This window comes from Hevea brasiliensis, chromosome 12 (genome assembly GCF_030052815.1).
Source record: "Hevea brasiliensis isolate MT/VB/25A 57/8 chromosome 12, ASM3005281v1, whole genome shotgun sequence".
Classification (NCBI taxonomy): Eukaryota; Viridiplantae; Streptophyta; class Magnoliopsida; order Malpighiales; family Euphorbiaceae; genus Hevea; species Hevea brasiliensis.
Window position 1 is genome coordinate 7,616,179 of NC_079504.1, and position 26,144 is coordinate 7,642,322.

The 26,144-nt window shown below is 34.2% G+C and overlaps 2 protein-coding genes across 4 annotated transcripts; one reads left to right on the top strand and one right to left on the bottom strand.

The window, feature by feature from the left end:
* Positions 1 to 2,299: 2,299 nt before the first annotated feature.
* LOC110641992 (uncharacterized) lies at positions 2,300 to 5,750 on the top strand. Of its 3 annotated transcripts, none has more exons than XM_021793910.2 (6): positions 2,300 to 2,899; positions 3,835 to 3,925; positions 4,108 to 4,265; positions 4,911 to 4,938; positions 5,070 to 5,178; positions 5,387 to 5,750. In XM_021793910.2, the coding sequence occupies exons 1-6, from the start codon at positions 2,612 to 2,614 to the stop codon at positions 5,466 to 5,468; spliced, it is 756 nt and encodes a 251-aa protein (XP_021649602.2). In that variant the 5' UTR covers positions 2,300 to 2,611; the 3' UTR covers positions 5,469 to 5,750. The 3 variants fall into 3 exon arrangements, with proteins under 3 accessions (XP_021649602.2, XP_021649603.2, XP_021649601.2); XM_021793909.2 differs by having other exon boundaries at positions 2,303 to 2,899; positions 4,102 to 4,265; XM_021793911.2 differs by lacking the exon at positions 5,070 to 5,178 and having other exon boundaries at positions 4,102 to 4,265.
* A 2,511-nt stretch (positions 5,751 to 8,261) lies between these two features.
* On the bottom strand, positions 8,262 to 26,080 carry LOC110641989 (uncharacterized). The gene is made up of 18 exons (XM_058130544.1): positions 25,452 to 26,080; positions 23,130 to 23,380; positions 22,917 to 22,988; positions 22,679 to 22,813; positions 22,408 to 22,547; positions 22,019 to 22,330; positions 21,514 to 21,601; positions 21,325 to 21,430; positions 21,133 to 21,243; positions 16,850 to 16,905; positions 11,305 to 11,425; positions 10,869 to 11,093; positions 10,586 to 10,776; positions 9,644 to 9,694; positions 9,441 to 9,569; positions 9,248 to 9,353; positions 8,783 to 8,918; positions 8,262 to 8,412 (listed from the first exon to the last, which is right to left on the bottom strand). Exons 1-18 carry the CDS (start codon positions 26,040 to 26,042, stop codon positions 8,402 to 8,404), a joined length of 2,832 nt encoding a protein of 943 aa, XP_057986527.1. The 5' UTR covers positions 26,043 to 26,080; the 3' UTR covers positions 8,262 to 8,401.
* Between the last annotated feature and the right edge of the window lie 64 nt (positions 26,081 to 26,144).

Genomic DNA, 26,144 nt, shown 5'->3' on the forward strand with positions numbered 1-26,144 from the left:
TTAAAATAGAGATAATTTAATAGAGAGAGTCACATGCTAATGTAATAAAAAATATAACGTGATAATATCACAAAATAAAATTTTACATATAAATTTTTTGTGGATATCTTTCTATTTTATCTGTATATAAATAGATTTGATTTCACATAAAATATAATCACTTTATAAAAAAAATATTCATGGGATTTTTATAAAAATTATTATTTTTCTCATGAAGTATTTAATTAATAAAAATTTATTAGCTTAAAAAAATAAAGTTTTATCAAATAAAAAATATAAATAATATTTTAAAAAAAATATATGATAAATCTTATTAAAAAATTAAAAAAAAAAGTTTTAGGATTTATTAAATATTATTTATTAGATTTTTTAAAAATATTATTTTTAGATGCAAAAAACTTTATTTTCTTTCATTAGGTTAATAAAGTTGACTAAGTATTTTATAGAAAAAATAATTATTTTATGGAAATCTTATTAAATGGGTTGTAAATTTATATTAAATTATTTTATTTTTTGTAATAAAATAACTATACTTTGTAGAGAACCAAGTAATCATAAAATACACCATGAGGTGAGATTGACTTTTATCATTTTTGTCTCTCCTTAATATGATAAAATATAAAATATATTTAGTATACTAAAAGATAATGTACTATATAATAAAAAAATAATTTTTATTATAAAATTAAGAAGAATAATAAAATTAAATAATAAATAATATATTTTTAAAATAAAATAATTTTTTTATATTTATATAATTTAAAATGACAACATATGAATACATTTTTATATTAATATGAAAATCGAGACAATGATAGGATGAGGTAGAGGAAAGAGATTAAAAGATATTGATTTTAACTTATAAATTAGTCAAATTAATTTATAAACTCTAAAAATAAAGATACTTATTTGTTTACAATATTTTTTTACTTATAATATGAGTTTATGAATAAAAAAAAGTTGTCGTAAATTAATTTTTTATTTTAATATTTATAAATTAATTTAATTAATTATGTTACAATATTATCCTCTTTTAAATTTTAAAATTTTAATACATATCTATTTAATATATATTTTTTAATAATTTTAATAATAAATATATTTATAAACTATTTTTTATTAAACATATTAATTACTTATTAAATACTTTAATTAAAACTAATCAAATATATAAACATTTTAACTAAAAATATAAATATTTTAATAATAAATATATTTATAAATTAATTTTTTATTAAATATATTAATTAATTATCAACTACTTATAAATATTTTAATTAAGTATATAATTAATTAAAATTTTAAATATTTAGAAATTTAAATTAATTTATAAATACATATTTTATAAATTTACTTTTATAAATTAATTTAAAGACCCTTTTAATTCAGTTGTTGTCACGTTGCCATTGGCAAGGCGAAGATAGCCCGTACCCGGTCAAATTCGGAGCTTGAATAAGCTTTTCGAGCTTCTCGTTTGAGCCGATCAAGTTTTGTCCGAAATCCGTCGTGAACATAAAGGCAATGGAAATCCTGCGTCTTAGCAAGCGTGGCTTATAAGGCTGAGCAGCTGTAGCCTCATCTCAACTTGAGCTATTGGGCCAAAGGTCAAAAAAAAAAGTGGCCCAGATCTGGCGCGGTGCATTACCATTTACCACCTTTGGCAAATGTGGCGCATTGTTTAGCTGCTAGCACTAGCTATGTATATGACCCAAACTCAAACAGTCCAAATTAGGGATAAAGCGATACAGGTCGGAGTGAGTCGCTCCTCTCATTTTCATTCCTGCAAAAAATTGAGGTTTGGGATGTAAACTTTTCCACTGGGTACTGAGGTGACTTTTCCAATACATTTTTTTTGTAATTTTAATTTATTATTATATAATATAAATTTATTTATTAAAACTATAAATTATAAATTAAAAACATGTGTTTCAAATATAATCTTAATAATATATATTTTATTAAAATCATAATATTTAAATATAAATTATTTTTAATAAAAAATAATAATATATTATTATTAAGATGAATTATGAAAATTCAAAATAGATAAACTTTCCTCTGTCTTCATCTCACACAATACGATATAGAATGAAGTCGAAAAAATAGCCATTTGTGAGACTAGCCGGGCAGCAAGTTTTAAAGAGTTTGTTTAATTTTTTTCTATAATAATAATAATAATAATAATAATAATAATATCATGAGATTATTATTTTTTAAATAATTAATTTTAAAAAATAAAAACAAAAACAAGAAAAAGAAGAAAAGATAACATTTCCGTGCAACTGTGCGCAAACGCTAATCCACGGAGCCAAGAGGAGACCTAACCTTACCTAATAATATGCAACTCAGAAAGCCAATTTTATGCGGGCACGGCTGCTAAAAAGGTTGAGAAGTAGAGTCATCTCGTCGGCATCGTTCCTCCGCTGCACCCCCAATCAATATTAAATACAACGAAAGAAAATAGCATATGTTGAATCCCAATAATTATTCCTCTGCTACCTCATGATTTATAGGATTCCTCAAAACTAAAAGTTATGGACCAGGAATTTAATTTCTAGGGTTTTGAGAAAGAAAACCCCAAACCAAACAGATTAACACAAAAATACAACCCATGGAAATCGAGTTCTCCAGCTCTTCCAATCTAGTCGATTTGGGGGCCAGCAAGAATAAAGCAGAAGAAGATAAGGATCCTGTTCGCGTCAAGAGGAAGACCTTGAAGGCCGTGCTCGAGAAGTGCCAGAGATCTCTCGAATTGCTCAGTAACAACACTGATGTTGTTGACGAAGAGGATGACGATAATGATAACGGCGGCGGTAAGCCGGCTGTTGAGGACGACGACGATGACGAGCCCCGCCGAGAGTGTTCAGTGGCGTCGCCTTGTGATCGGGAAGCCTATGAGGTATGGTTTTAACTATTTCTAAGTCCGGTTATGTTCAATTGTAGCTTAGGGAACAAACTTTCGAGTCTTAAATTTCATTCATCTGTTTTTTAGCTCTTAGATTATGAGAAAACTTTGCTTAGTGAAAATCAAGTTATAGTTTAATGTTTTTGATGATTTTGTAAATATTTGCGTTTTATGTGGAGAAATAGTTTGGCTAAGCTTGGGTTCTTGCATGATACAAGTTAAGTTGAGCTTGATATTAGAATTTTGAGTATTTGATGAAGCAACTGAACATGAAACCTTAGCGTTGTTGTTGTTGTTGTTTTATTTTTTTTTTAAATGAAGCTATGATCTTATTTAGGATACTAAGATGTTTATAAGGAAAAAAGGGAGTCTTTGTTATGTATGAATTTTTTAAATTTGTTTTATTGTTTCTGTTATGCTCGTGTAACTGAACGTATAATGAATTCTGGATATGCTGTAGTCATTTGCTTTTGGTGATTGAATGTACTAAAAATTGTAGGTTTGAGATTCAGGAGATTCCAACTCATAAGGTTAAATCTATATTTCTGTGTTGACGTACTCAATTCTTAGTTCATGCATCGTAAGGAGAGGAATTCGGTTAGCAGCTTTTTACAGTTACTAGACTATATAGTTTAGAACTGTGATTTCATGAGCTCATGTGATTTTGTTGGGATAATAGCTGGCCAAAAGGTTAATAATGCAATTCTTGCTTTTAATTGAAAAGTAGAAAGTCCTCAACATTAGGGGTGCTTAATAGAATACGATGAAACATTGCAGAATATCCTTTTCATACCAAGGACTTCACCTACAATGATTGTGATTCATGGTAGTTGATGCAAGTTTAGTGAGGGAAAACATGATTTCTTATCAGATAAAAGTTTCCTTATTTTAATTTAGATATTTTTGAATGTCTTTTTCCGTTTATACAGTTGTGCGACCTTCTCAAATCTAGAGTTGAATGCCCTGACTTCCTTGAAAAGCTAGAGTGTGCTCACGTGTCGGTTCCACAAAATATTTCTGGTATGAACCTGAAGATGGCAACTGTTGTACTTCATATGCAGATGTTTATTTTTTACTTGTTACTTGATATATTGTTTGCTGCTTGGGCTTTTCATTCACGTCTTGAAGTGAAACTTTAAAGAATTTGTTGTTTGGACCTAGAATGGACTGTTGCTAACAGAGTTATTATATGGTAGGAGAAGAAGGTAGTTCTTGGGACATGGTCAGTGAAAATGATCTATGGGAAGATGAAAATGTTGATTCTGATCAAGAAGATTATGTTCTTGTTCGGCGAGAAGACATAGTTGAGGGCATTGCATGCTTCATGGCTGCCTACTTGCTGTCTCTTAAACAGACAAAGGTATGGAAAGTTTTTTTTTTTTTTTTCTCTTTCTTACATTTTATCCTGTTAGTAGAGTACTAAATTATGCTAATCATTATTATTTTATAACTCATCGACTCCACATGTAAGTAAGATTCTAATGATATCATTATCAATGAAATGTGGCACTTAAGTGACAATGGATTGAATGTCATGGTATTAACTGATGAAAAAATTTTGTCCTTATTATCAAAGCTTTAAACTACATGGAATTTTTCTAAACTTTTTCCTTATTTTAAGTTCTGAAAATAGTGTTTTTTGTATCAACCATGGCACCTTTTAATGCTGACAAACATGGATGTACAATCAGAGTTCCTCCTGAGGTTAGACTATGTCAGGTGCTCTATCTATTCCTGTCCCCCCAAAGCATTTTCTTGTGATCCGTATAGACATGTGACTTTTAGATTGACAACTGTTATCTTAGTTGATACTATATTGAGGATTTATATGTTTATTATTTTTTTTTTCATGATACATTTAGTACAAGTAATCATTTGGGCACTACTGATATTTGAATTCTGATTTAGTAATATGAACCATTATGCTAGTGAATAGAATCTGGATAGTGATATTCTGTATATGAATCATCTAATACTGTTACTTGGGTACTCTTTTTTCCCCCAGGACTTGTCCCCTAATCGACTCCAGGAAGGTCAGTTTAAACAAAAGCTTTTCTAATTAATCTCCAGTCCTTTTATGTTCCATTGCTTTTTGTGAAAACAAGCTCCATCATCACCAATTTGGTTGGAAGTGCTCTGACATGATATGTTAATTTTCTTTTAGCCCTTAGCAAAACATTCTCTGTAAAAAAGAAGAAAGGTAAGCTTCGGAAGGCATGGGATGGAAGCAAAGTCGTCTATAATGTAGCATCCTGGGGGGCAACTGCCATTGGGTAGGCTATTTGAGTTGCATCTCATTTAATACAGTTTATCTTGTATGCAGTATTTATAGTTGTGCCATTATCTGGTGCATGTTTCAGTAAAACTTTCAGTAGCATTTCTACATTTTCCTTTCTGTTATTCTATTCAAAGCATATGATGATTCTTAGGTGTAAAACATTTACTGATCTCCATTTTCCTTTTTCTTTTTTTGCCTAATAGGATATACCAAAATCCAGTAATTCTTAGGGCTGCCTCTAAAGCATTCTGGACTTCATGTCATGTTATATCAAAGCTTCTCTGATGTGCCTGTTGTTACTTGGAGAATGCTCTGGTATTGGGATTCACTATTGTAGTTGTGCTTGTGCTGCTAATGTGGCTGGGTGTGTGCTTGTGCTGCTAATGTGGCTGGGTGTTTCTCGCGTTGTATTCTATTCTTTCATATCATGGCATGCAGACATGATTTGTCATTGTAAATATTCTTCTTATTTCAAGTATTTCTGGGTGAAATTGAAATTCATTGGCAAAATTTCATTGTAAGGATTAACTTGGAATCTAGTTTGTAAGTTGCATCTCCTCTAGACAATTGTGTTGCCTTGATTAGAAGCATGCATGATTGGGTATAGAAGTTGGTTTAGGAAGCAATGATCTGTCACTCTTTGAATTGTTGCCTTCCACATGGGAACGCATTAAACTTATTATTTTATTGGGTGATGGAAAGGTAGATTTTTTTTCCTTGAGGCTCAATGTCTTGGATGCCCAGCAACTGAAAGAAGCTTCACATTGGCGGTCAAAGTCAGTTATATGTATTGTATTTGATTGCAGGAGGTTGTACAAGTCATACCTCCCTTGAGTTTTTTAAATCAGGCTTTACATTTTGGAGCTTTATTCTTTGTTTCCAACTGACAAAATTAATTCCTACTTTAATTGAATTTCAATCAATGTTGGAAGACATTTTTAAAAGATTGTTTCTATTGATTATATGGTCCTATTTTTGCGGTGTAATGTAATGGGAAGCCAATGCACGAAAAAGACTACGAAGGCACGTGTTGGAAGCTTTGTACCCTGTTTGGTTCACTTCGAAATTCAAAATGTAGTCTAACAGTTGCAAGGGAAATTTTATTTAATTATTTTAAAAATAAATACTATGAAATATACATATACATTTTAAAATTTACATTTTCATTTCATTCCATTTCTAATACCATTAAAAGCTGTGCTCATTATATAATACGTATGGCGATTACAAAAATGTGTTCTACAACAAAAAAAAAAAACACGCGCACAAGCAGCTTCTTGAAGGAGGCAGGTATGTGAAATCAAAGGGCAACCGAGTCGCTTGCTCCCTTGACAAAATTGGATGTACCAGCAGTTTGTATTCATCCATGCTACCGATGGCCATGATTTGCAAAAGACCAAACTCCTTCCATGTTAATCACATACCCTCGTACCGCTTCTATCTACGAACAAAACCATTTTTAATAGTAGTAGATGTTCTCCTTGTGATTGAGAGTATCCTTGCAAAGCATTGATCGAACTTCTAGGATTGATCTAGGTGGCTCAAGATCTTTCTCTTGTAGCAGCGCATTCCCAAGTAGCTGCTGCATCTGTGATGCGAACGTATCATCCAGTACCTGTAAATGGCCACAAGGTCATAATTTCAATAATTACTACTGGGCATGTCAAGAACTATCATTTCAGAGACCACCGTTTGAAGGTTTTGAAGTTCAACATAAGATCATCAATAGGGGGAAAAAAAGCCATAATGATAGAAAAAAAAGTCCTGAGTGAAATAATTATCTAATTACAAACGAAAAATAACTTCAACTAGTTTCTTCAAAAAAAAAAAAAAAAAAAGTTGAACTAGATAAGTTGCACAGGCAATACTTACAGACACTGCTACTCGTGATCCTTTGTACCAGGACCTATTTTCTTTCCTGTTCTCCAAGAAATTAAGAACATCCTGTGACAGGAAAAGGAAGACCATAAGTTCATAAAAATCAACTCCATTTGAACCATAATCTGTAAATTGATCCATTCTCATGATGCTTACCTGTCCCATGCAGTCCCAATAGCCTCGACAGATTGCAATGAAAACACAAGTCTCGAAAACAGATTGAAGATGGTCAATTGTATTTGTCAGCTGGTCTTTCAGTGGCTGCATTCTAGCTCTTATATCAGATTCTACCATAGATTCCTTTGATTCTTGGAGGATTTTTTTCAATTTTGTAGTATTCTGTAACTTGGCCTGCATGGAAACAAAGCAAATGAGGGACACATCAAATCAGTACATAAAACCATATTACCCAAAATGAATAAAACAATACAATCCGGGTTGCTGCACATTAATGCAAAACTGCAATAATTCAATTCATGAAGACCTGCAGTAGCATTCCTATACAATGCATGTTTAAACAGGGGAAATCACATTCAGAGATGGCATTGCACATGTAGTTAACTAGGCATCACTTCTAAGTTAAACCTCACTTGCCTACCTTTTCCAAATCATACAGTCCCCCAATTTGAGAATGTAACATTAACATTCTTACATAAAAGTCATCAAAACTAGCCTTATTTTCACTCTCTTTGCACCATACATATTCTTATTACACCTAAGTTATTTCTGGTGACTTCTATCTTTACATTTTCATTAACATTATCTACTGACAAATTTATTCTGTCCAAACCAAACGTATTATAGAGTGTGTAAGAGCATATTTTGTCTTGATCTACTAATTTCTGATAGTAGTGTAGAAAAATGAAAATAAATTCAAAGAGGCACTGTATTATTTTCAAAATCACACTCACATTCTCTGCTAGTTTTTCTACAACAGCTTGCAGATAACTTCTAAACTTGGCTCTCAGCATCACAGTTACTTCACTAAGCCGCTCACCGGGAGCAGTGTTTCTGCCATCAGGTATACAAGAACCCCATGACTTGAACTGAGTTTCTATCTTCGGACGCAGGACATCAAGCATCCTCTTCATGGAATTCAACAGAATCCCAAGCTGCACGAGAACCAAAATGTAAAACCACAAGAATATAGCAATTTTTAAGGAATTAAAACAGTCAAGTTGCAGCTCACCTCATCAGGAACAGTATATGAGCATACAGATCTTTGGGTAAGCTTCTTGACATACTTGAAGCCAAATTTCTTAGGTGTCAAATTCTCCTTCAATGGTGCTAGCACATTGGCATATTGTTTGTCCAAAGCTTCCACAATGGCCTTTTCAACATCAGCAATAGCCTTTTGATGAGGCAGAGCCAATATAAACAAGTTCAGTAACTATCACTTGACCAAAATAAAAATAAATATTAAAAGATCAAAATTAAATACATAGAAGTGCAGAGATTGAAACAAAAATAAAAATATTGAAGGGGTAAATAATATTTAAAAAAAAAAACAATTTTATAGGTGAAATTTTAGTTTTAAAAATTATAGGGAGGGCAAACAGTTTTTTTTAAAAAAATATTAAAATTTATGGGTAAATTTTAGTTTTAAAAACTTTGAGAGGAGGGGGGGGTGGGGTGTTGTGTTGGTGGGTGGGGGTGTGTTCCGCCCCTGGTACAGACATAAGAAAATTAAATTCTAGGAGAGATAACTTGCAAGGGCCTACATTTTCTAGCACAAAAACATATTCTGGCCATGCAAATGATGACTTCATAATTGTCTAGGGTCTCTCTAAGACGGTCATACATCTCATAAACAAAGGGAGTAGTAGAATGTTGTGTCCTGACTCCTGACCATTTTACCTGCAATTAAATAACTTTTAGATGATTTTTCCAAGGGAAGTCACTTCCTCAAACAAAATTCCAATATAATCAACTAAAGAAGAAAATGATTTGCAGCTTATGACCGTCCATCCAATGGGCCCAAGCAAAGCAAGACTATCAAATCCAAATCCAAAGTTCGTTGAGATTTATTTATTTTTTAAATAATATTTGAGATTAGAAATTCAAATATGAAGAAACATATCAATAAAGCTTTAAGGAAAGAGAACAATTACAAATAGCATACTTACAAAGCTTCAAACAGATACATAGGGGTTGAAGAATAAAAAGCAATTGCATAACAAATGTACCTTGTCTAGTTTACATGACTCAAGCAAGGAAAGGCGCTTGTCTTGAATCCATAGCATGATATACAAATGGAATAACTCTTTTGCATCAACTCCACCTTTCACAGGACTGAGGAAATAAGAGAAATAGATTATTTAAAGTGAGCAGAAACAGTTTAAAGAAACAAATTCAAACAGTTCTGTTGCCTAGTGCTACCCAATATTCCAGTTGGCAAGGTCTTTCTGAAAATCAGCCGTTGCAATAACAAGTTCTGCTACAGGAGGTGAAGGACCAGATGGAGGACACGCAAGCAGGAAGGCCCGCAATCTATTGCAAAGCTCTGTGCTGTATATGGATGAAGATAAATTTGGAAGGTCTATAAAACTGCAGAAAAAGAAACTTGGACATCAGAATCTTACATATCTGGCATCAGATCATAGAAAAGACCAGCCCAGAAATCAAGCAAGCACCTACATATTCATTACAAATTGGGAAGAAAAACACAAATGATGAGTGAACAGAACAATAATGGCATAGGCTTTCATAGGTTAAAACAACAAAACACCATTCAATTGACATCTCAAAGCTAACTGGGGAAGTTTGACTGGAAAAGTTGTCCTCAGAGAATAAATCAAATGCATAATTAAGTAGAAAGTGTGCCACTTACACGAGGTAACCACATGTGGCACCTATACTGTGTCAAAAATACAAAAGAGAAGTCCTGTTCTTGCACACTCCAATGTATCAGAAATTGCAATTTCAAAGAAAGGCTCTTCCCATTTTATGCTGCCCAGGATTAAATTTTCTTTCTATTAGAAGGATCTAACTGTGTTTTTACTGGAAACTACATTTGTAGTTGAGATCTAGGCAGATTATGTTCTAAAAATCAGATAGAACACAATAGTAGGTACATGACACAAAACTGCTCAGCCATCTTTTGATTCAAAAGACATGCATGATTCAACTAGTTCAAACAACTAATTAACATTCTAAGAGTAAATCAACAAATTGCACAGCATGCATTTTAAGATATAAGATAAAAAAAAAAAAAAAAAAAAAAAAAAAAAAAAAAAAAAGACTCCATTTTATATATTTAAGGTTCCAAAACTTATATTAAAAACTAGAGGCAATTTATTCTATTCCATGCAGAACTACAAAAACTGCACGTTAAAATAACCCTTACCACCCACTACATGTTTATTATGTATCAGTAATTTAATTATATTTTGCCATTCAATTCAATTAGTTCGTAAATAAATAAAAAGGTTAAGTCTTCAGGAGAATATCAAGCTTAAAAATAAAAATAAAAAAAGACCCAATTTTCAAGTAATGCAATATGAAATTTAAAAAAATAGCCACACCTGGGAAGTACATGTTGATTGTGGATTTCAATGTCAGCACAAATTTCATTTTTAATATTCAAACAAAGAGACGTCATCTTCTGGTAGGCTGTGGAAATTGCAACAGAATCCATCAAAGTGATTTCATTGTTGTTGGTAACAAATTCATCTGTCTCAGTCAAGTGCCTTTTTGATCTTTTTTTGGCAGCACCCTGGAGGAGACGCTTTACTTGAGTGATACAAAGAAATGGAAAACTCAAAGCAAGGTTATATAAAATATAGTGAGAATTTCAACATCTTATACCCGGAAATAATGGGTTAAATTTGTTTGTGCTTCAGGAGACAATATGTCATGAAGAAGAGTATATAGCTTCACAGCAGGTTCCAGTGCAGGTGCTGCAAGCCCGGTTGCCGGCTTGAAAACATCCATAATACCCGGTAATGATGATTCATCAAGAGACTTGTAGTTCTCAAATGCTAGAGCAAGAATCTGTTCAATCTGATCCTTGATTTCTCCCAATAGTCGATTCTAGTGAAATGGCCATCAATTATGCACATTGAGTTAAAAAAGATATGACCAGCAAGCAGGGAAACTATGAAATAACATGAAAACAGTGAAACAGATGAAAATAAAGTCTAGTCAATAATAGAGCATCCAAAAAAGCAGCAGTTAAGCGATGAAGATTGACAAAGAAAATGTTGAATGTAAAATGCATAAATCTGAATATTCTAAAATTTACCTCTTGATGACTCAAAGTGCTCTTGCTATGGCCCTTCATAATCACAGGCATTAATAAATCATATACCAATGTCAGACAGTCAGCTGTGGGCGTAGCTACATCCATTATATAGGAAAGATACCTGTCAAAATCACATTAGAAGCCAAAATTGCAAAATGAAAAAGACCAAAGAACAGAAATTCAGCATTAGCAGTAGCAATTATTACAAATGTGGCCTCATCTTAATCCTAATCTTTTGTGTCTCTTCTTCATCCTTTTTTCATTTTCAAAATTCTCATGGAAGAAATACTGAATGAGCAATATTGATATAGAAGGTGCACAATGGTATGAAACTAACCCCATATAGATTTGAATTTGGTTGAAAGACATTAAACATAAATGTAGAATAAGTCCCATTACCTCAGCTTGGTATACATATCCGAAACCCCATAATATGAAGCAAATTCAGTGAGGAGCCATTTCCATGAACCATAGAGCAATAAATTCCTTTGCTGAAAATGTTGAACTTTCATAGCAATTTCTAGAACGAGGTCATATGCAACTGTTTCAGCTACGGACCCACACTAGGATAAAAGAAGCAATAATCAATATCGTAAGATTATTTCATTAACCAGGCATCAACGGTATGATAAGAGAAATAAGTTTCCATGCGCAAACACTTGGTCAACTTGCATACGGTTGTTGGCTACTCTAAGGTATATATCGTGATAAGTGGAGTTGGACACAGCTAGTTTCAAAATGCACCTAAATCAACCAGATTGTCTTTTATAGAATTTTCATCCTTAAAATATGGACAATAAAATTCTAAACCAGATAGTATGTTTCTGTCATTGGAAATGAAAAATACGAATCAAATTTGATGTATAGTAGTTAATACTGCAAAGGCGTCTCTAAATTCCAATTAGCTAAGTTGGCTTTACAACCAATAGTAGTAAAGCCAGTGTAAAGCCTTTTACAAATTTACTCTCTTTTTAGACAGCATTGTTTCATCCATATCAATCATGACATGACCATCTAAATTATGATAAACTTTGATTGAGGATTAACCGCAAAGGCCCAGTTTTGCTAGTATTTAATATCACAAGAATCCAACTCTGGTTCAATCATGACAAAACAGTTTTGTTATGGAAAGTCAATCACTATATTATTTCTGTATATTCTGTATTCCTATTTAGGATTTCTTATTTAGGATTTCTTTCTAATTAGTAGAACACAATTATAGGAATCAATTGTATATATAAACCCATATACAGATTAATTGAAATTAAAAAAAAAGGAGAATCATCTCTTTTTACATGGTATCAGAGCAGTTTCTTTCCCATCTGGAATTTCTTTCCCATTTGTTTATGGACTGAAACTCACTGTTACTCTAGGTCATTTATCTAGGGTGACTATTTGTTCTCACCACCCAGCTCAGGAGAGTCCTTGGCCACCGACAGGCCGTCCCCTCTAATCCGGTCGCCGGAATTGAAGCGCGTGAGGCTCACGCGCCCAACTCAGGTTCTCATCGTTTCTTCACTCGCCGACGCGTGGAGGAGCATTCGCCGGCCGTTTCGACTCCAATCAGCATCGCTGGCGTCGCCTCAACCCCCTCATTCCACCACTGTGTGCTGTTACCTGATCCAGTACACCATTAAAGTACTTCTGAGATTTGGCTCTCAGATCCTATTTCGGTATTTGCTTGATTTGTGTTTTTGGGTTATTTTGCGGCTGTAAGCACTTTGAATTAGTGTTGTAGTTAGTTTTCTTTGTCTCAACAAATGACAGACAATAAAAATGTTATTTCTGATGTGATTCCGTTGATGACTAAGATCACGAAATATAAACTTAATGATTCGAATTACCTGGAGTGGAGTAAGACTGCTAGGGTCTATTTGCGTAGCATTGATAAGGATGATCACCTTACTAAAGACCCACCTACTGATGATACGTAGCAAACTTGACTAAGGGAGGATGCTCGGTTGTTTTTGCAGATTCGAAACTCGATTCACAGTGAGGTAATTAGTTTAATTAATCACTGTGAATTTGTTAAGGAATTGATAGATTACTTAGATTTTCTGTATTCTGGTAAAGGAAATATCTCTCGTATTTATGATGTTTGTAAGCAATTCTACCATGCTAAAAAAGATGATAAGTCTCTCACGGCTTATTTTATGGATTTTAAACGATATATGAGGAACTTAATGTATTGTTGACTTTTAGTCCTGATGTGAAAGTTCAGCAGGCCCAACGGAAACAACTGGCTGTTATGAGTTTTCTTGCAGGCCTTCCTTCAGAGTATGAGACTGCTAAATCCCAAATTCTCTCCAGTTCTGAGATTTCTTCTTTGCATGAAACGTTTACACGGGTACTTCGTACAGAAAGTACTCAATCTTCACAGCCTGCCAATAATACTCTTATTAGTCGTAATCCAAATGGACAACAAGGTAATAGAAGAGGAAGTAGAGGAATTACAGGTAATAGAGGTAATCAGCGTAATGGGAGGCTAGTTCTAATCAGGACTCAAGAGGAATCATTTGTTATTATTGCCATGAGCCTCGCCATACAAAATATAATTATCCGCAACTTCAGAGGAAAAATCAACGATCACAAATGGCAAATATGGCAGCAGAGGATTCTACAGTATCTTCCTCTGAAAAAACTATTTTGGTATCTGCAGAGGATTTTGCACAGTTTTTCCAGTATTAGGCATCTCTAAAGCCTACCTGTTCCCCTGTCACTGCTATCGCTGAGTAAGTTAAATCCACTACATGCCTTGTGTCTTCCTCATCCAAATAGGTTATTGATTCTGGTGCGACAGATCACATGACACGTAATTCTAGTCTTCTATCTGCTTTTCAGTCTCATCTCACTTCCTCAACTGTTACTTTAGCTGATGGTTCTACTTCTTGTGTCATGGGTTCTAGAATTACGAACCCGACTTCATCAATTTCTTTGTCACCTATTTTTTGTCTACCAAAATTCTCTTTTAATCTACTTTCTGTTAGTAAACTTACTCGTACCTTAAATTGTTTTGTTTCCTTTTTTTCTTACTAGTGTTTGTTTCAGGATCTTACGACGAAGCAGATTATTGATAGAGGACGTGAGTCAGGTGGTCTCTACATTCTGGAAAATCATGTACCGAGGTCGCTTGTTTGCTCCAATACCTTAACACCTCTTGAAGCTCATTGTAGATTAGGCCATCCTTCTTTGTCTACCATGAAGAAGTTGTGTCCTCAGTTTCAGTCTTTATCAGTACTAGAATGTGAATCGTGTCAGTTTACTAAACATCATCGTTTGCCTTCTGTGTCTAGAGTCAATAAACGGGCTTCTTCCCCTTTTGAGTTAGTTCATTCTGATGTTTGGGGTCCTTGTTCTGTTACTTCTAAAACTAGATTTCGCTATTTTGTTAGTTTTGTTGATAATTACTCTCGTGTTACATGGTTATATTTAATGAAGAATCGTTCTAAGTTGTTTTCTATCTTTTGTGCCTCTTGCGCATGCGCATATTAAGAAGTAACAATGCCAAAGAACATTTTTCAGCACAATTTCAGTCTTATATGACACAAAATGGCATTCTTCATCAGTCTTTCTGTGTTCATATACCATCCCTGTAACTCCCCTATATGCCTAGCCTGGTATATTTCATTGTTTCGGTGACCGGTGTCGGTCCGCACAATTAAGGGAATTAGAACCACATCTAAGACACCTAGATAAGCCCTGAATGCAAATAATTAGTGATTGCTAAATAGTTAAGTATAAATAAGAAAAACAGAACATAAAAGGTTAAATGAGCCGAGAGTCACGGCAATGGGTGACCTTCTCGAAAAATGACCGCGAAGTCAGTCTTAACCCGAATTTTGAATCAGAAAGTCCTAAGGACTACAGTGAACATAGTGAAAAAAAGAAAATCACAGAAAAAAGTTGTTAAGCAGGTCAAATAATTAGGTCAGGGATCCAGAAGAAATATCGTTTTACTTGCAAACAGGATCAGACCGGCAAGAGGCAAATTAGTCAATTTACCCCTAGAGAGGACTCCTGACCTAACTATCCAATAAAATCGGAGAAACGAAAATTTCAGAATCGAGAATTAAATTAAAGAACTATTAAAAAATTAAAGAAAAAGAAAAAGAATAAAAATTGGACTTATTACATCATGATGATATCACATATAATGTCAAAATTAATTTTAATTTTTCCACATTTTTTGACCAAGTCAAATACAATTATTAAACACATAAGAACATAAAAAAATTAAAAAGCAAAACCATTTCTTCTTCCTGATCAATCTTGGCCGAAACATTTCACCCCACCTCCATTAAAATTCCTCCATTAAAACTTGATCCAAGCTTTTCATCTCCATAAATTAACCCTAAATTCTCAAAAATTTCCTCCAAAAACCTTGTTATCTCAACTAGACAAGAAGATTTAAGAAGAAGAAGAAAGGAGAAATTGAAGGAATTGAAGAAGTGGAACATCAAAGTTGAGGTTAGTAGTTTAATTTGAAATTCTAGTTTAATACTTGTGCTTTTAATTCACTTAACCTAGAAATTAACTTAAAATCAAAAGAAAACAAATATGGGGGACTAGATAGGAAATTCGGCCAGCATTAAGGAGGATTGAAAATTCTTGAATTTAATGAAATTGAAGGATTAATTGAGGTGAATTAAGTAGGTAGATCAAAAATATACAATTTAATTGCATTAAATTATACAAGTCAAAAATTTAGGGTTCTTGAATTAAGAAATTGGGAGAAAAATTGAAGGAAATGATCAATTGATGCAATTGACCCTAATTGAAGTGAGAAATGGTCAATTGGGACCAATTGTGGTATGTTTGAATTGGTAGAAACCAAGTGCAATTCGGATTGGTTAGGGTCACTATTCTGGCAGCTTGACCTAGGTCTCTTTCAGGGACTAAAACTGAAAATTTATCCACCCAAATGGTATGAGGCCAATTGAAAATGAAAATAGACACATAATGGCACATTTTTCATTAAGAAACCATGCCCAGAAAATGACATTAACATAGTGAACAATTAGGTTAACCCGGGTGTAGTGCACTGCCACTGTACCAAAATGACCAAATGAGGCCATAACTTGAACTATACAGGCCCAAATGACTTGATTTTTATGGCATTGGAAAGGTATGACATAGCACTACAACTTTCATGAAGAACACAAACCCAAATTCTGCCCATAACCCAATCATTTTGCCACTTAAAGTTAGTGGTCCAAAACTGTCAGAACCAAATTAGATGCCCAGAAATCTAGGTTAAACCAATCCGGCCAGTCATGTTCAAATGATCATATCTTAGGCTTCAAAACTCCGAATGGAGTGATTCAAAAAAGGGAATAAAACTAAAACAATAAGGAACAACTTCTATGAATAACACTTAGCCTAATTCTCACAGCAACATGACCAATGAAACAGTGCAAAATAGGACACCAAAACTGAAAATTTGAAATTGTGCCTAAGAGACCTAAAAATTAAAGGGGCAATCAAAATCAATAAATTAAGCAACCAAATGTGGTATGTAGGTGAAATTGAATTGAAATTCCCATACCTATTAAGCATAAGAAAGTCAACAATTTGACTTGAATAGTGTCGTGAATAGTAACCCTGAAATGCAAAATTCAAATAACGTTAAATTAAGCATATTAGAGCTAGACACAAGTAATTGTGAATTTATTATTGAATTTATTATACGTTATGATATTGAAACACTGTAAAATTATGTATTTCAATTGAAAAGAATACCGGGAAAGAACCCAAGACATCGAGTCAAAATCTAGAGGCGACTCACACAAGGTTTATACACAACATAAAATTTTTCTATATATTCTCTTGACAATTTATTTTGATGAATAAATTGTGATTTATTTTTATTGCAAATTTGTGAATGAAATGAATATTATGCTTTTGATTTAAATTATTGGAAATTTAATTGTATGTGTTTGAATTGTCAATAAATGTTTAGTAAATGTTAAGATAGTTTTGAAATCACAGTATCATGACCATATATTTTAGTAAATGTTAAGATAGTTTTGAAATCATAGTATCATGACCATATATCTGAATGCCTCACTAGCATGCCTAGTGGGAGGAATTAGTTTTGAATTTTGAATTCCCTCTCTGGCTGAAGTGTTGAGGTGTGTGTTAGTATAGGAAGAAATTGAATGGGTACCCATAGTTTGAGCTAGCTAGCCTTGAGATTCCTCATAAGCTTCCGGCTATCGAGATGAACATTATACTGATAACATGATATAACTGTGTGTGTTTATGAAATCTGTTTTGGGACTTCCGAAATGAGACTGTTTTGACTAAAATTATAAATTGTGTTTTGTATTTGTTTTTCATTTTCAGTACCATATGTGAATAAACGTGAATTAATTTATGCATAAGATTTTATTTTAGCATGTTGTGCACCACTGAATCATAGTACTCAGCAATGGTTGTTTATTGCTGTCGCAAATAGAGAGACTAGTAGAGCAGCAGAGTGAGCTGCTAAGGATTTCAGAGCTACTTCCGGACCTTTTGTTGGGTATAATTTTATACCCTGATTGTACATATTTATTTTGATGTAATTGACTGTATGTACATTTGTAAATTGGTCATGAACAGTTGTACAGATTTTGTAATAATATTATTTTGGATTTTCTGATGTAATTTTTGAACTGATAAATGTAAATTAAATTTTCTTTAATGCAATGAGTATGAAATTAATTATTACTATTTTTGAAAATAATTGAATTGAACTTTGAGTTGTGACATATTGATTGAATTATGGAGTTTGGAGGAAATTGTGCTGATTTGAGTTATAATGGTGGTTGCGAATTGATGAAGTATTATATTGGAAGTATTTTCTATAGATAAAATTTTTCGGTTTTCTCAAATACAGCAGGCACTCTGCCGAAATTTTTTCAAAATTTGCAAAAAAATAAAAATTGACAATAATTTTAACTAGTTTTTAAATTTCAATTAAATGTTTTTAATGCCTGCTAGAAAAGCTCACCACTTTCAACAAGTAAGAAAATTATTTTAAAATCCCTTGTAGTATATTTAATGGGTTATCAGTAGACGGAGTCGGTAATTCATTAGGTATACTATGAGATCATGTTATGCCTTACAGAGGAGTAAGGTGTGACAATCCCAAAATGGCGTAGCCGAAAGAAAAAATCGACATCTTCTTAAGGTAACTCGTACTCTTCTTTTTCATATGAAAGTTCCTAAACACTTTTGAGCGGATGCAGTTTATACGGCATGTTTTTTTATCAATCGTATGCCGTATTCTATCCTTAATGGGGATATTCCTTATACTACTTTGTTTCCTACAAAATCTTTGTTCCCTGTTGAACCTCGTATTTTTTGTTGTACCTGTTTTATGCGTGATGTTCGTCCACAGTTTACTAAATTGGATCCGAAATCTCTCAAATGTATCTTCCTTGGGTACTCCCGGCTCCAAAAAAGGTATCGCTGTTTCTCTCCTACTCTTAATCGTTATCTTGTTTCTGCAGATGTCACATTTTTTGAGTCCACTCCATTCTTTCATCAATCATCTGTGTATGAGAGTCAGGGGAAGAATGATGATCTCTTAATATATACTGCCCAACCAATGTCTAGTCCTCTCCCACAGCTTGTTCCTTCTGTCTCTAGACTTAATCGACTTCCCATTGTTCATATTTATTCCAGGAGATTGGAGATTCTTAATTCAGATCTTCCACTAGCTACTTCATTGGGAGATCCTATACCTCATACTAATCATGATTCTGACCTAGACATACCCATTGCTCTTCATAAAGGTAAGCGTTCATGTACTTACCCTATCTCTTCTTTTGTTTCTTATAATAAATTGTCTTCTTGTTCTCGGTGTTTTGTTACTTCTTTAGACTCTGTTCCTATTCCTAATACTGTTGGTGAGGCACTGTCTCATCCTGGTTGGTGCGTTGCTATGAAAAAGGAAATGGAGGTTTTAGATGCTAATGGTACATGAGAACTGTTGCCTTTGCCCACTGGTAAGAAAGCTATAGGTTACAAATGGGTATTCAAGTAAAGTTAAATCCTAATGGTTCTGTGGCTAAGTTAAAAGTACGCCTTGTGGCAAAAGGATATGCTTAGACATATGGGGTTGATTACTCTGACACTTTTTCTCCTGTAGCTAAACTTACTTCTGTTAGCTTGTTTATCTCTTTAGCAGCTACATATGATTGGCCCCTACACCAATTGGATATCAAGAATGCTTTCCTTCATGGTGATCTTCAGGAGGAGGTGTATATGGAGCAACCACCTGGGTTTATTGCTCATGGGCACTTTTTCTCCTGTAGCTAAACTTACTTCTGTTAGCTTGTTTATCTCTTTAGCAGCTACATATGATTGACCCCTACACCAATTGGATATCAAGAATGCTTTCCTTCATGGTGATCTCCAGGAGGAGGTGTATATGGAGCAACCACCTGGGTTTGTTGCTCATGGGGAGTTGGGTAAAATTTGTATGCTTCGGAAGTCTCTTTATGGCTTGAAACAAAGTCCTAAGACCTGATTTGGGAGATTCAGTGAAGCAGTACAAGAATTTGGTATGCAAAAGAGTAAGTGTGATCACTCAGTATTTTGTAGGCAATCTGAGGCTGGTCTAATTCTCCTGGTAGTCTATGTGGATGACATTGTCATCACTGGGAGTGACTCTGCAGGTATTTCATCTCTTAAAACATTCCTCCAAACCCAGTTTCAGACCAAAAACTTGGGATTATTAAAGTATTTCTTGGGTATTGAAGTTATGAGATGTAAAAAGGGTATTTTCTTGTCTCAAAGAAAATATGTCTTCGATCTATTAACAGAGACAGGAAAATTAGGTGCTATGCCTTGCAGTGCACCAATGACTCCAAATTTACAACTTTTAGCGGGGAATAGTGAGTTATTTGAAGATCCAGAGAGATACAGGAGATTGGTAAGAACATTGAACTACCTTCCAGTCACTCGTCCTGACATTGCTTATGCCGTTAGTGTGGTAAGTCAGTTTATGTCTTCCTCAACTATTGCTCATTGGGAAGCCTTGGAACAAATCTTGTATTATCTAAAGGGCGCTCCAGGAAGAGGTTTATTATATGGTAATCATGGGCATTTGAATGTTGAATGTTTTTCAGATGCCGACTGGGCTGAATCTAAGGTTGATAGGAGATCAACTACTAGATATTGCGTTTTTGTTAGAGGAAATCTGATGTCTTGGAGAAGCAAGAAGCAGAGTGTAGTTTCTCGATCTAGTGCTGAATCGGAATACAGAGCCATGGCACAATCAGTATGTGAGGTAATGTGGATACTTCAATTACTAGATGAGACAGGTTTTAAGACCTCCCTGCCTACGAAATTGTGGTGTGATAATCAAGCTGCTCTCCATATTACTTCTAATCCAGTGTTTCATGAGCGGACCAAACATATTGAGACTGATTATCACTTTGTTCGTGAAAAGATTCAACAACAGATCATTTCAACAGGACACATCAAAACTGGAGAACAGTTGGGAGATATTTTCACAAAAGCTCTGAATGGAGCTAAGATTGACTACATTTGTAACAAGTTGGGTATGATTAACATCTATGCTCCAACTTGAGGGGGAGTGTTATGGAAAGTCAATCACTATATTATTTCTGTATATTCCGTATTCCTATTTAGGATTTCTTATTTAGGATTTCTTCCTAATTAGTAAAACACAATTATAGGAATCAATTGTACATATATACCCATGTACAGATTAATAGAAATTAAAAAAAAAAAAGGAGAATCATCTCTTTCTACAAGTTTAAAGTGAACTTCTAGTTACAGATGAGACTTTAAAAGGCACCGAGAGCAAGTCACCTTGAGATCACTGTCATCTGAACTTGTGGAATAATTAATGTAGAGTTGTAGTTTGCCTACAAGCTCTTGTTCTGGCTCTCGATATATTGACCACCATCGTAGCTTATCAGCCTATAACCAATTTTGATTCGAGTCAAAGACAAATCAACTACCAATGCAAACTGATTTTATTCAAAGCTTAGGAAATATTACTGGGTCATCAGCAATAGCTGCAACTTGAGCAAGGGCGCGGCCATAATAATCCCCCTTGGAATCTTGGACTTCAACAATTAGATCATCTCCTAGACTATCTGGAAAGCTGTAGAGTCATCAATAATTTTCTCAAGTAGATTTTATGAAAATAAATAACAAAAACTGAGAACATTAGATAATGGTGCTTACAACACATGGGTTTCACCAGATCCAGGCTGCATCCGGATGGCATCTTCTTCGCCTGAACTTTTCAGTCTTAACAAACAAGAGTATGTTTCTGATGAAATTTGTGATAGAAAAAGCAGTTAAGAAGAAGTATTGTGCATAATATGGGTTAGTGATAAGCTATCAACAGGTTCAGATGTTTACGCCAACAAAGGAATGAAGCACCTAAAATTTACAAGCAAACAACTAGCCTAAGTAAGCATACCAGAAGGCTATTATACTCCTGGAGATTATATTAGATCCTAATGGCATCAGTTAGTACTGACAGTAACATGGGAAAGCCAAGCATCTTTTTGTGGTTAAGATAAACGATTTTCTTGCTAGGATATCTAATCTGGCCACTGGCCAGGAACAGCCAGCCAAAGTCAAATAGTAATTAGATCCAATTCAATGACCTTATTGCAGTAGAAATAGGATAATGAAGGTGCAAAATTTCCACCAAAAAGCATGGAGTTGCAACTTTGCATACCTTGCACAACTTCATATGATGATGAACTGTTACGTAGACTTGTTACACCAATTTTCAGTAGTCCAGACACTTGTTTTATATACTTAGGGATGGCATGCACATATGCCAAGCTTTGATGGGAGAAGGAACCTTTTGCAGGTAGGCGAGGTGCAACACGAATTTTTCTAAAAGCTTGCCAAGCAGTAGAAAGTGTTAATTGCAGCTTGGAGAAACGATATCGGACAGATTCGAGTTTTAGCTTTGGTGCCCTAAGAGTCAGAGATGACATACTACAGCCAGTAGGAGGGTCAAGAACTGTTTTCACTTTACGCACTGCACAGTGTTTGAGATATTAGGATAAATCATCACAAGTACTTGATGGTTAGTGTCAAAGCTGAGATAATCTTCACCTTGCACCTTCATCTTCCCAATGATTTTCTTAGGTTTTGGAGTGGCTCCCTCATTAACAAGCTCAGAAGAGCGCTTTGCAAGTAATTCCTCCTCTGATTGCAATAGAACATTCTGTACACTGCAGATCAAGAAATAGAAACTAGAATTAGTGAAAAATTGCAACTTAAAACAGTAATTGATGTTCTAAAATTTATCATAAATAATATTGTTCCTAGAAAACTTAATTGATAATTCATCAAAAAAACTAGTAAAAGAAAAAGACAATCTCACCCAAATGCCTCCCGCAGCAAAGCACATTCATTTTCCAAGAACATAGGAGCTTCCATGCATCCCCTTGCCCAAGCATGAAGACAAAGCCGCACACATCCATCATATGCAATCACAGCGTGCCATGGCCCTAATGCACTGATTTTATTTAAAAGGCATCAGCACTTTAAGTAACACAGAAAATGGAGAGAATGACGTTCTTGGCATTAATATCATCTACAACAGTGTTAGTAACAAATACCTTGCATGGAATGTTGGCAGCCGAGCTGGGTTTGAACCAGAAGGCATGGCAGCTTCTGAACCGGCAGTTGTTCTGTGAAAAATAAGGTTCGTTGGTTCTAATATACAACACTTAATTTTCCACTTTTATGAAAATTAAACAACATGACTTCCAAAATAATAGTATTTGCATAAAGTTTCAGCCAAGACAAGCCACTAGAAAAGTTTTGCAAACCTTACAAACTGATCGGGATTCTTGCTTCCCAAATTTTCCTTTGGTTGAGCTCCAGACATAGGTTTGATTTTATTTTCGTCATCATTGGTAGAAAAACCACAGGAATCTGTGATGTGTATGGTTTTATGCACTCCAGATGCTAGTGTGGCACTTTCTTTAATTTCCTGAGCAGAACCACAAAATGGAGGTGCACTGGGAACATCATCATCATAAGAAAATTTCTCATTCTGCAGGTTCCTGGAATGAAAATCCTGTAAGACAAACTATGCCAGTGAGAAAAAATGCAAACTCAAGAATATCAAATCCTAAACAAGGGGAAAAACCAAAATCATGAAGATAGTTGTCACTCATTACATTTCAGTTTATACAGTAAGAAATTAATATTTACAAGCAATAATTATCAAGAGGAAATTTACTCCTTATAGCATGTTTTAAGCAATAAAAGAATCAGCAGAAAAATATTGATAATCATATAAGATGATATTAGAGACAATTTACTATGACATAAGAGGGTAAATGCTTCAATGCTTCTTGGCTGTTAACTTTTTGGTAGTACTCATAAAGGAGGCCCTTATTCCCCACACTAAACTCCCCTCCGCCCCCAAAACACCCTTAAAGAGTTCACTGAGAATGCCAAGAAAATCAGCTGTATGAACTTACAGTTTGTTTGGATCGAAGTAAAATAAGAAAGGAATCAAGAAAAGGAAGGAAAATAAGGTCCAAATTGGAGAGCAAATATATGAAGTTTGAAGGGAAAGTTACTGTAACTAAGAAAATTACATTTTTAACCTCGATTTTGTCTTTCTTGGAATTGGGAAGATGCTGTTTTTTCCTCTCCAGTTTCTTGGGCATCTATCAAGTGGAGCTTTTTCTTCAAAATATACATAAAATTTATTCTTAAAAAATCAATCAATGAACGAGGTGGCATATTTTGTCTGGATAAAAAGTTCATTTTGATATCAATTGTTATATGATGTTAAATGTGTGTTGATCATTTGACTTCACAACATTTTTATGAATTTTTTTTTAATTTTGTTTATTATTGATGAATCACATATAGCAACAAATCAATTACTAGGTTAGATGTTGGTGCAGTGGTCTTATGATAAATGTTTGTGCCCATTTACTAAATTAGTAAATTATCTAATAAAAATATTAAATTAAAATGGACAATAGTTGGTTACTACAATCTTTAATTCATTGTTATAAGTGATATGTTAGACATTTATCACTCAATTTTTTTTTTCAGAAAAGTAGAGATAAATCTTCTCTCTTTATTTTCTTGTCTTTCCAAACAAGAGAATATTTTTACTTTTATTTGATTCACATTTATTTTTCTCCAATCCAAACAAGAGGAATAATAACAGCAAGAATTATTTCCTTATTTTCCCTCCTCATTTTCTTTCTTCCGTCGTATGTTTTCCCAAACAAAGCTTTAAATAATTGTAAGTTTATCCATAACAACTATTTTTGTCTTTTTCACCTGCAAACAACAACCATATTCTTCTCATCCCAAACATTAACAGTGACTTTATACTGAAGAAAGAATGGGGATAACTGTCATGGTTGGATTATTGGAAGAGTCGAGGAAAACATTTAAGTAAAAGTTTCAGTAGCTCAACCTATAGAAATGAACAGGTAGTCATTTAATGCAGTCATGAAAGTTCCAAATCATATAATTCAGGAAATAATGTGCCAGAAAGTAAGACTACCGATAAATAAGGTACTTCTTTATCAATTGAAGTTGAAATTGAAAATAATAAAAAATTTCATGCCTCATAATTCCAGAAAAACAAATTCCCCTCAATTGTTAGATTATATTTCTTTTAGACCATCAGGCCAGTGGTTCACTGCTGATTCTTAAGATTACTCATCAAATATGCAAAATATTTAATCTTTAGTAGATAAAATTTTGAGGACTTGCAGTGAAGCAGGCATATGACAAACATATTTACCTCGCACAATTATCAGGCAATAAATTACTTGTACACATGCCAACTGAGACTAACAGATGAAAAAAAAGTTGAGGAACCATACGCAAGTATCTCCAAATATTGATTTCAATAATATTAATCAAAATCTTGAAAATGCAAACAAAAGGATGTTCACCATACGCCAAAATATTTATGCCAACTTCCCCAGTAGCTTAACCAATTCAAGGCATGATATCAATAAACCAATGGCAATAAAAACTATGAAATGATTAAAGGAATTCTACATCAGCATAAGACACCAATTTCTCACCTCTAAGCACAACCAACCACAACCATATATGCAAGCATTTGAAATTCCAAATTACTGTTAAATTAAATTGAAACAAACCTTTCGCGAAATGCTTTCAACATTTGCCAAAGAAGGCACACTCGAAGCATAACCCTCAGAAACACGAAGCATACTCCTAGGCAAAGCACTACTAACACTACCTGCTTGAGTGGTAGAAAACTCGGAGCTAGTAGCCGAATCTGACTCCTCATCATCATCCTCTGTGCAACCACTCCTTCGAACCTCATACCTCCCGTTCCCTCCAACCAACCGCTCCGCCACAGTTCCACCTCTCCCCGCCACCGTCTCCATTGACGAACTAACATCAGAGTACACATAATCAGTAGCATAAAGCGTACGTCTTAGCGCAGCATTTCCATATCTTTGCCCAGTAGCAGTGGAATTAGGGATTCTTTCGTCTTGAGGAGAGGAATCAAGGGAATACCGTCCACCATAAACATCATCTTCATCAGACTCAGTGGTTATGTCATTGTCAGAAGCGGAGCGGCTGTCACCAACATTGCCAGGAATGGTTCTGGACATCGGAATTGCAGTCGACGGGAGGTGTCCGCTTCTGAATTTGGAGGGCGGAGGCAAACCAAATCGGCTTCTGCCTCTAAAGTTAGTAATGGGGTCAACTCTAGGCCTCATAACGGAATGAGCAAGAGGAGCCTCCTTCTGGTTCTGAAAAAGCGAACCGAGCAATCTTAGTGAATAAAACAGCAATTAAATTAAATCTGAGTAAAGTAAAAT

Bases quoted from the DNA above. Each gene is read 5' to 3' on its own strand.
- LOC110641992 (XM_021793909.2), top strand. From the start codon at position 2,612: ATGGAAATCGAGTTCTCCAGCTCTTCCAATCTAGTCGATTTGGGGGCC. The intron at 3,926-4,101 runs GTATGAACCTGA...ATTATATGGTAG, and splicing joins GGTTCCACAAAATATTTCTG to GAGAAGAAGGTAGTTCTTGG. The intron at 4,939-5,069 runs GTCAGTTTAAAC...ATTTTCTTTTAG, and splicing joins CCCTAATCGACTCCAGGAAG to CCCTTAGCAAAACATTCTCT.
- LOC110641989 (XM_058130544.1), bottom strand. From the start codon at position 26,042: ATGAGGCCTAGAGTTGACCCCATTACTAACTTTAGAGGCAGAAGCCGA. The intron at 23,381-25,451 runs GTTTGTTTCAAT...TTTGTCTTACAG, and splicing joins TTGAAAGCATTTCGCGAAAG to GATTTTCATTCCAGGAACCT. The intron at 11,426-16,849 runs GTATGGGAATTT...TGATTTTGACAG, and splicing joins GACTTTCTTATGCTTAATAG to GTATCTTTCCTATATAATGG.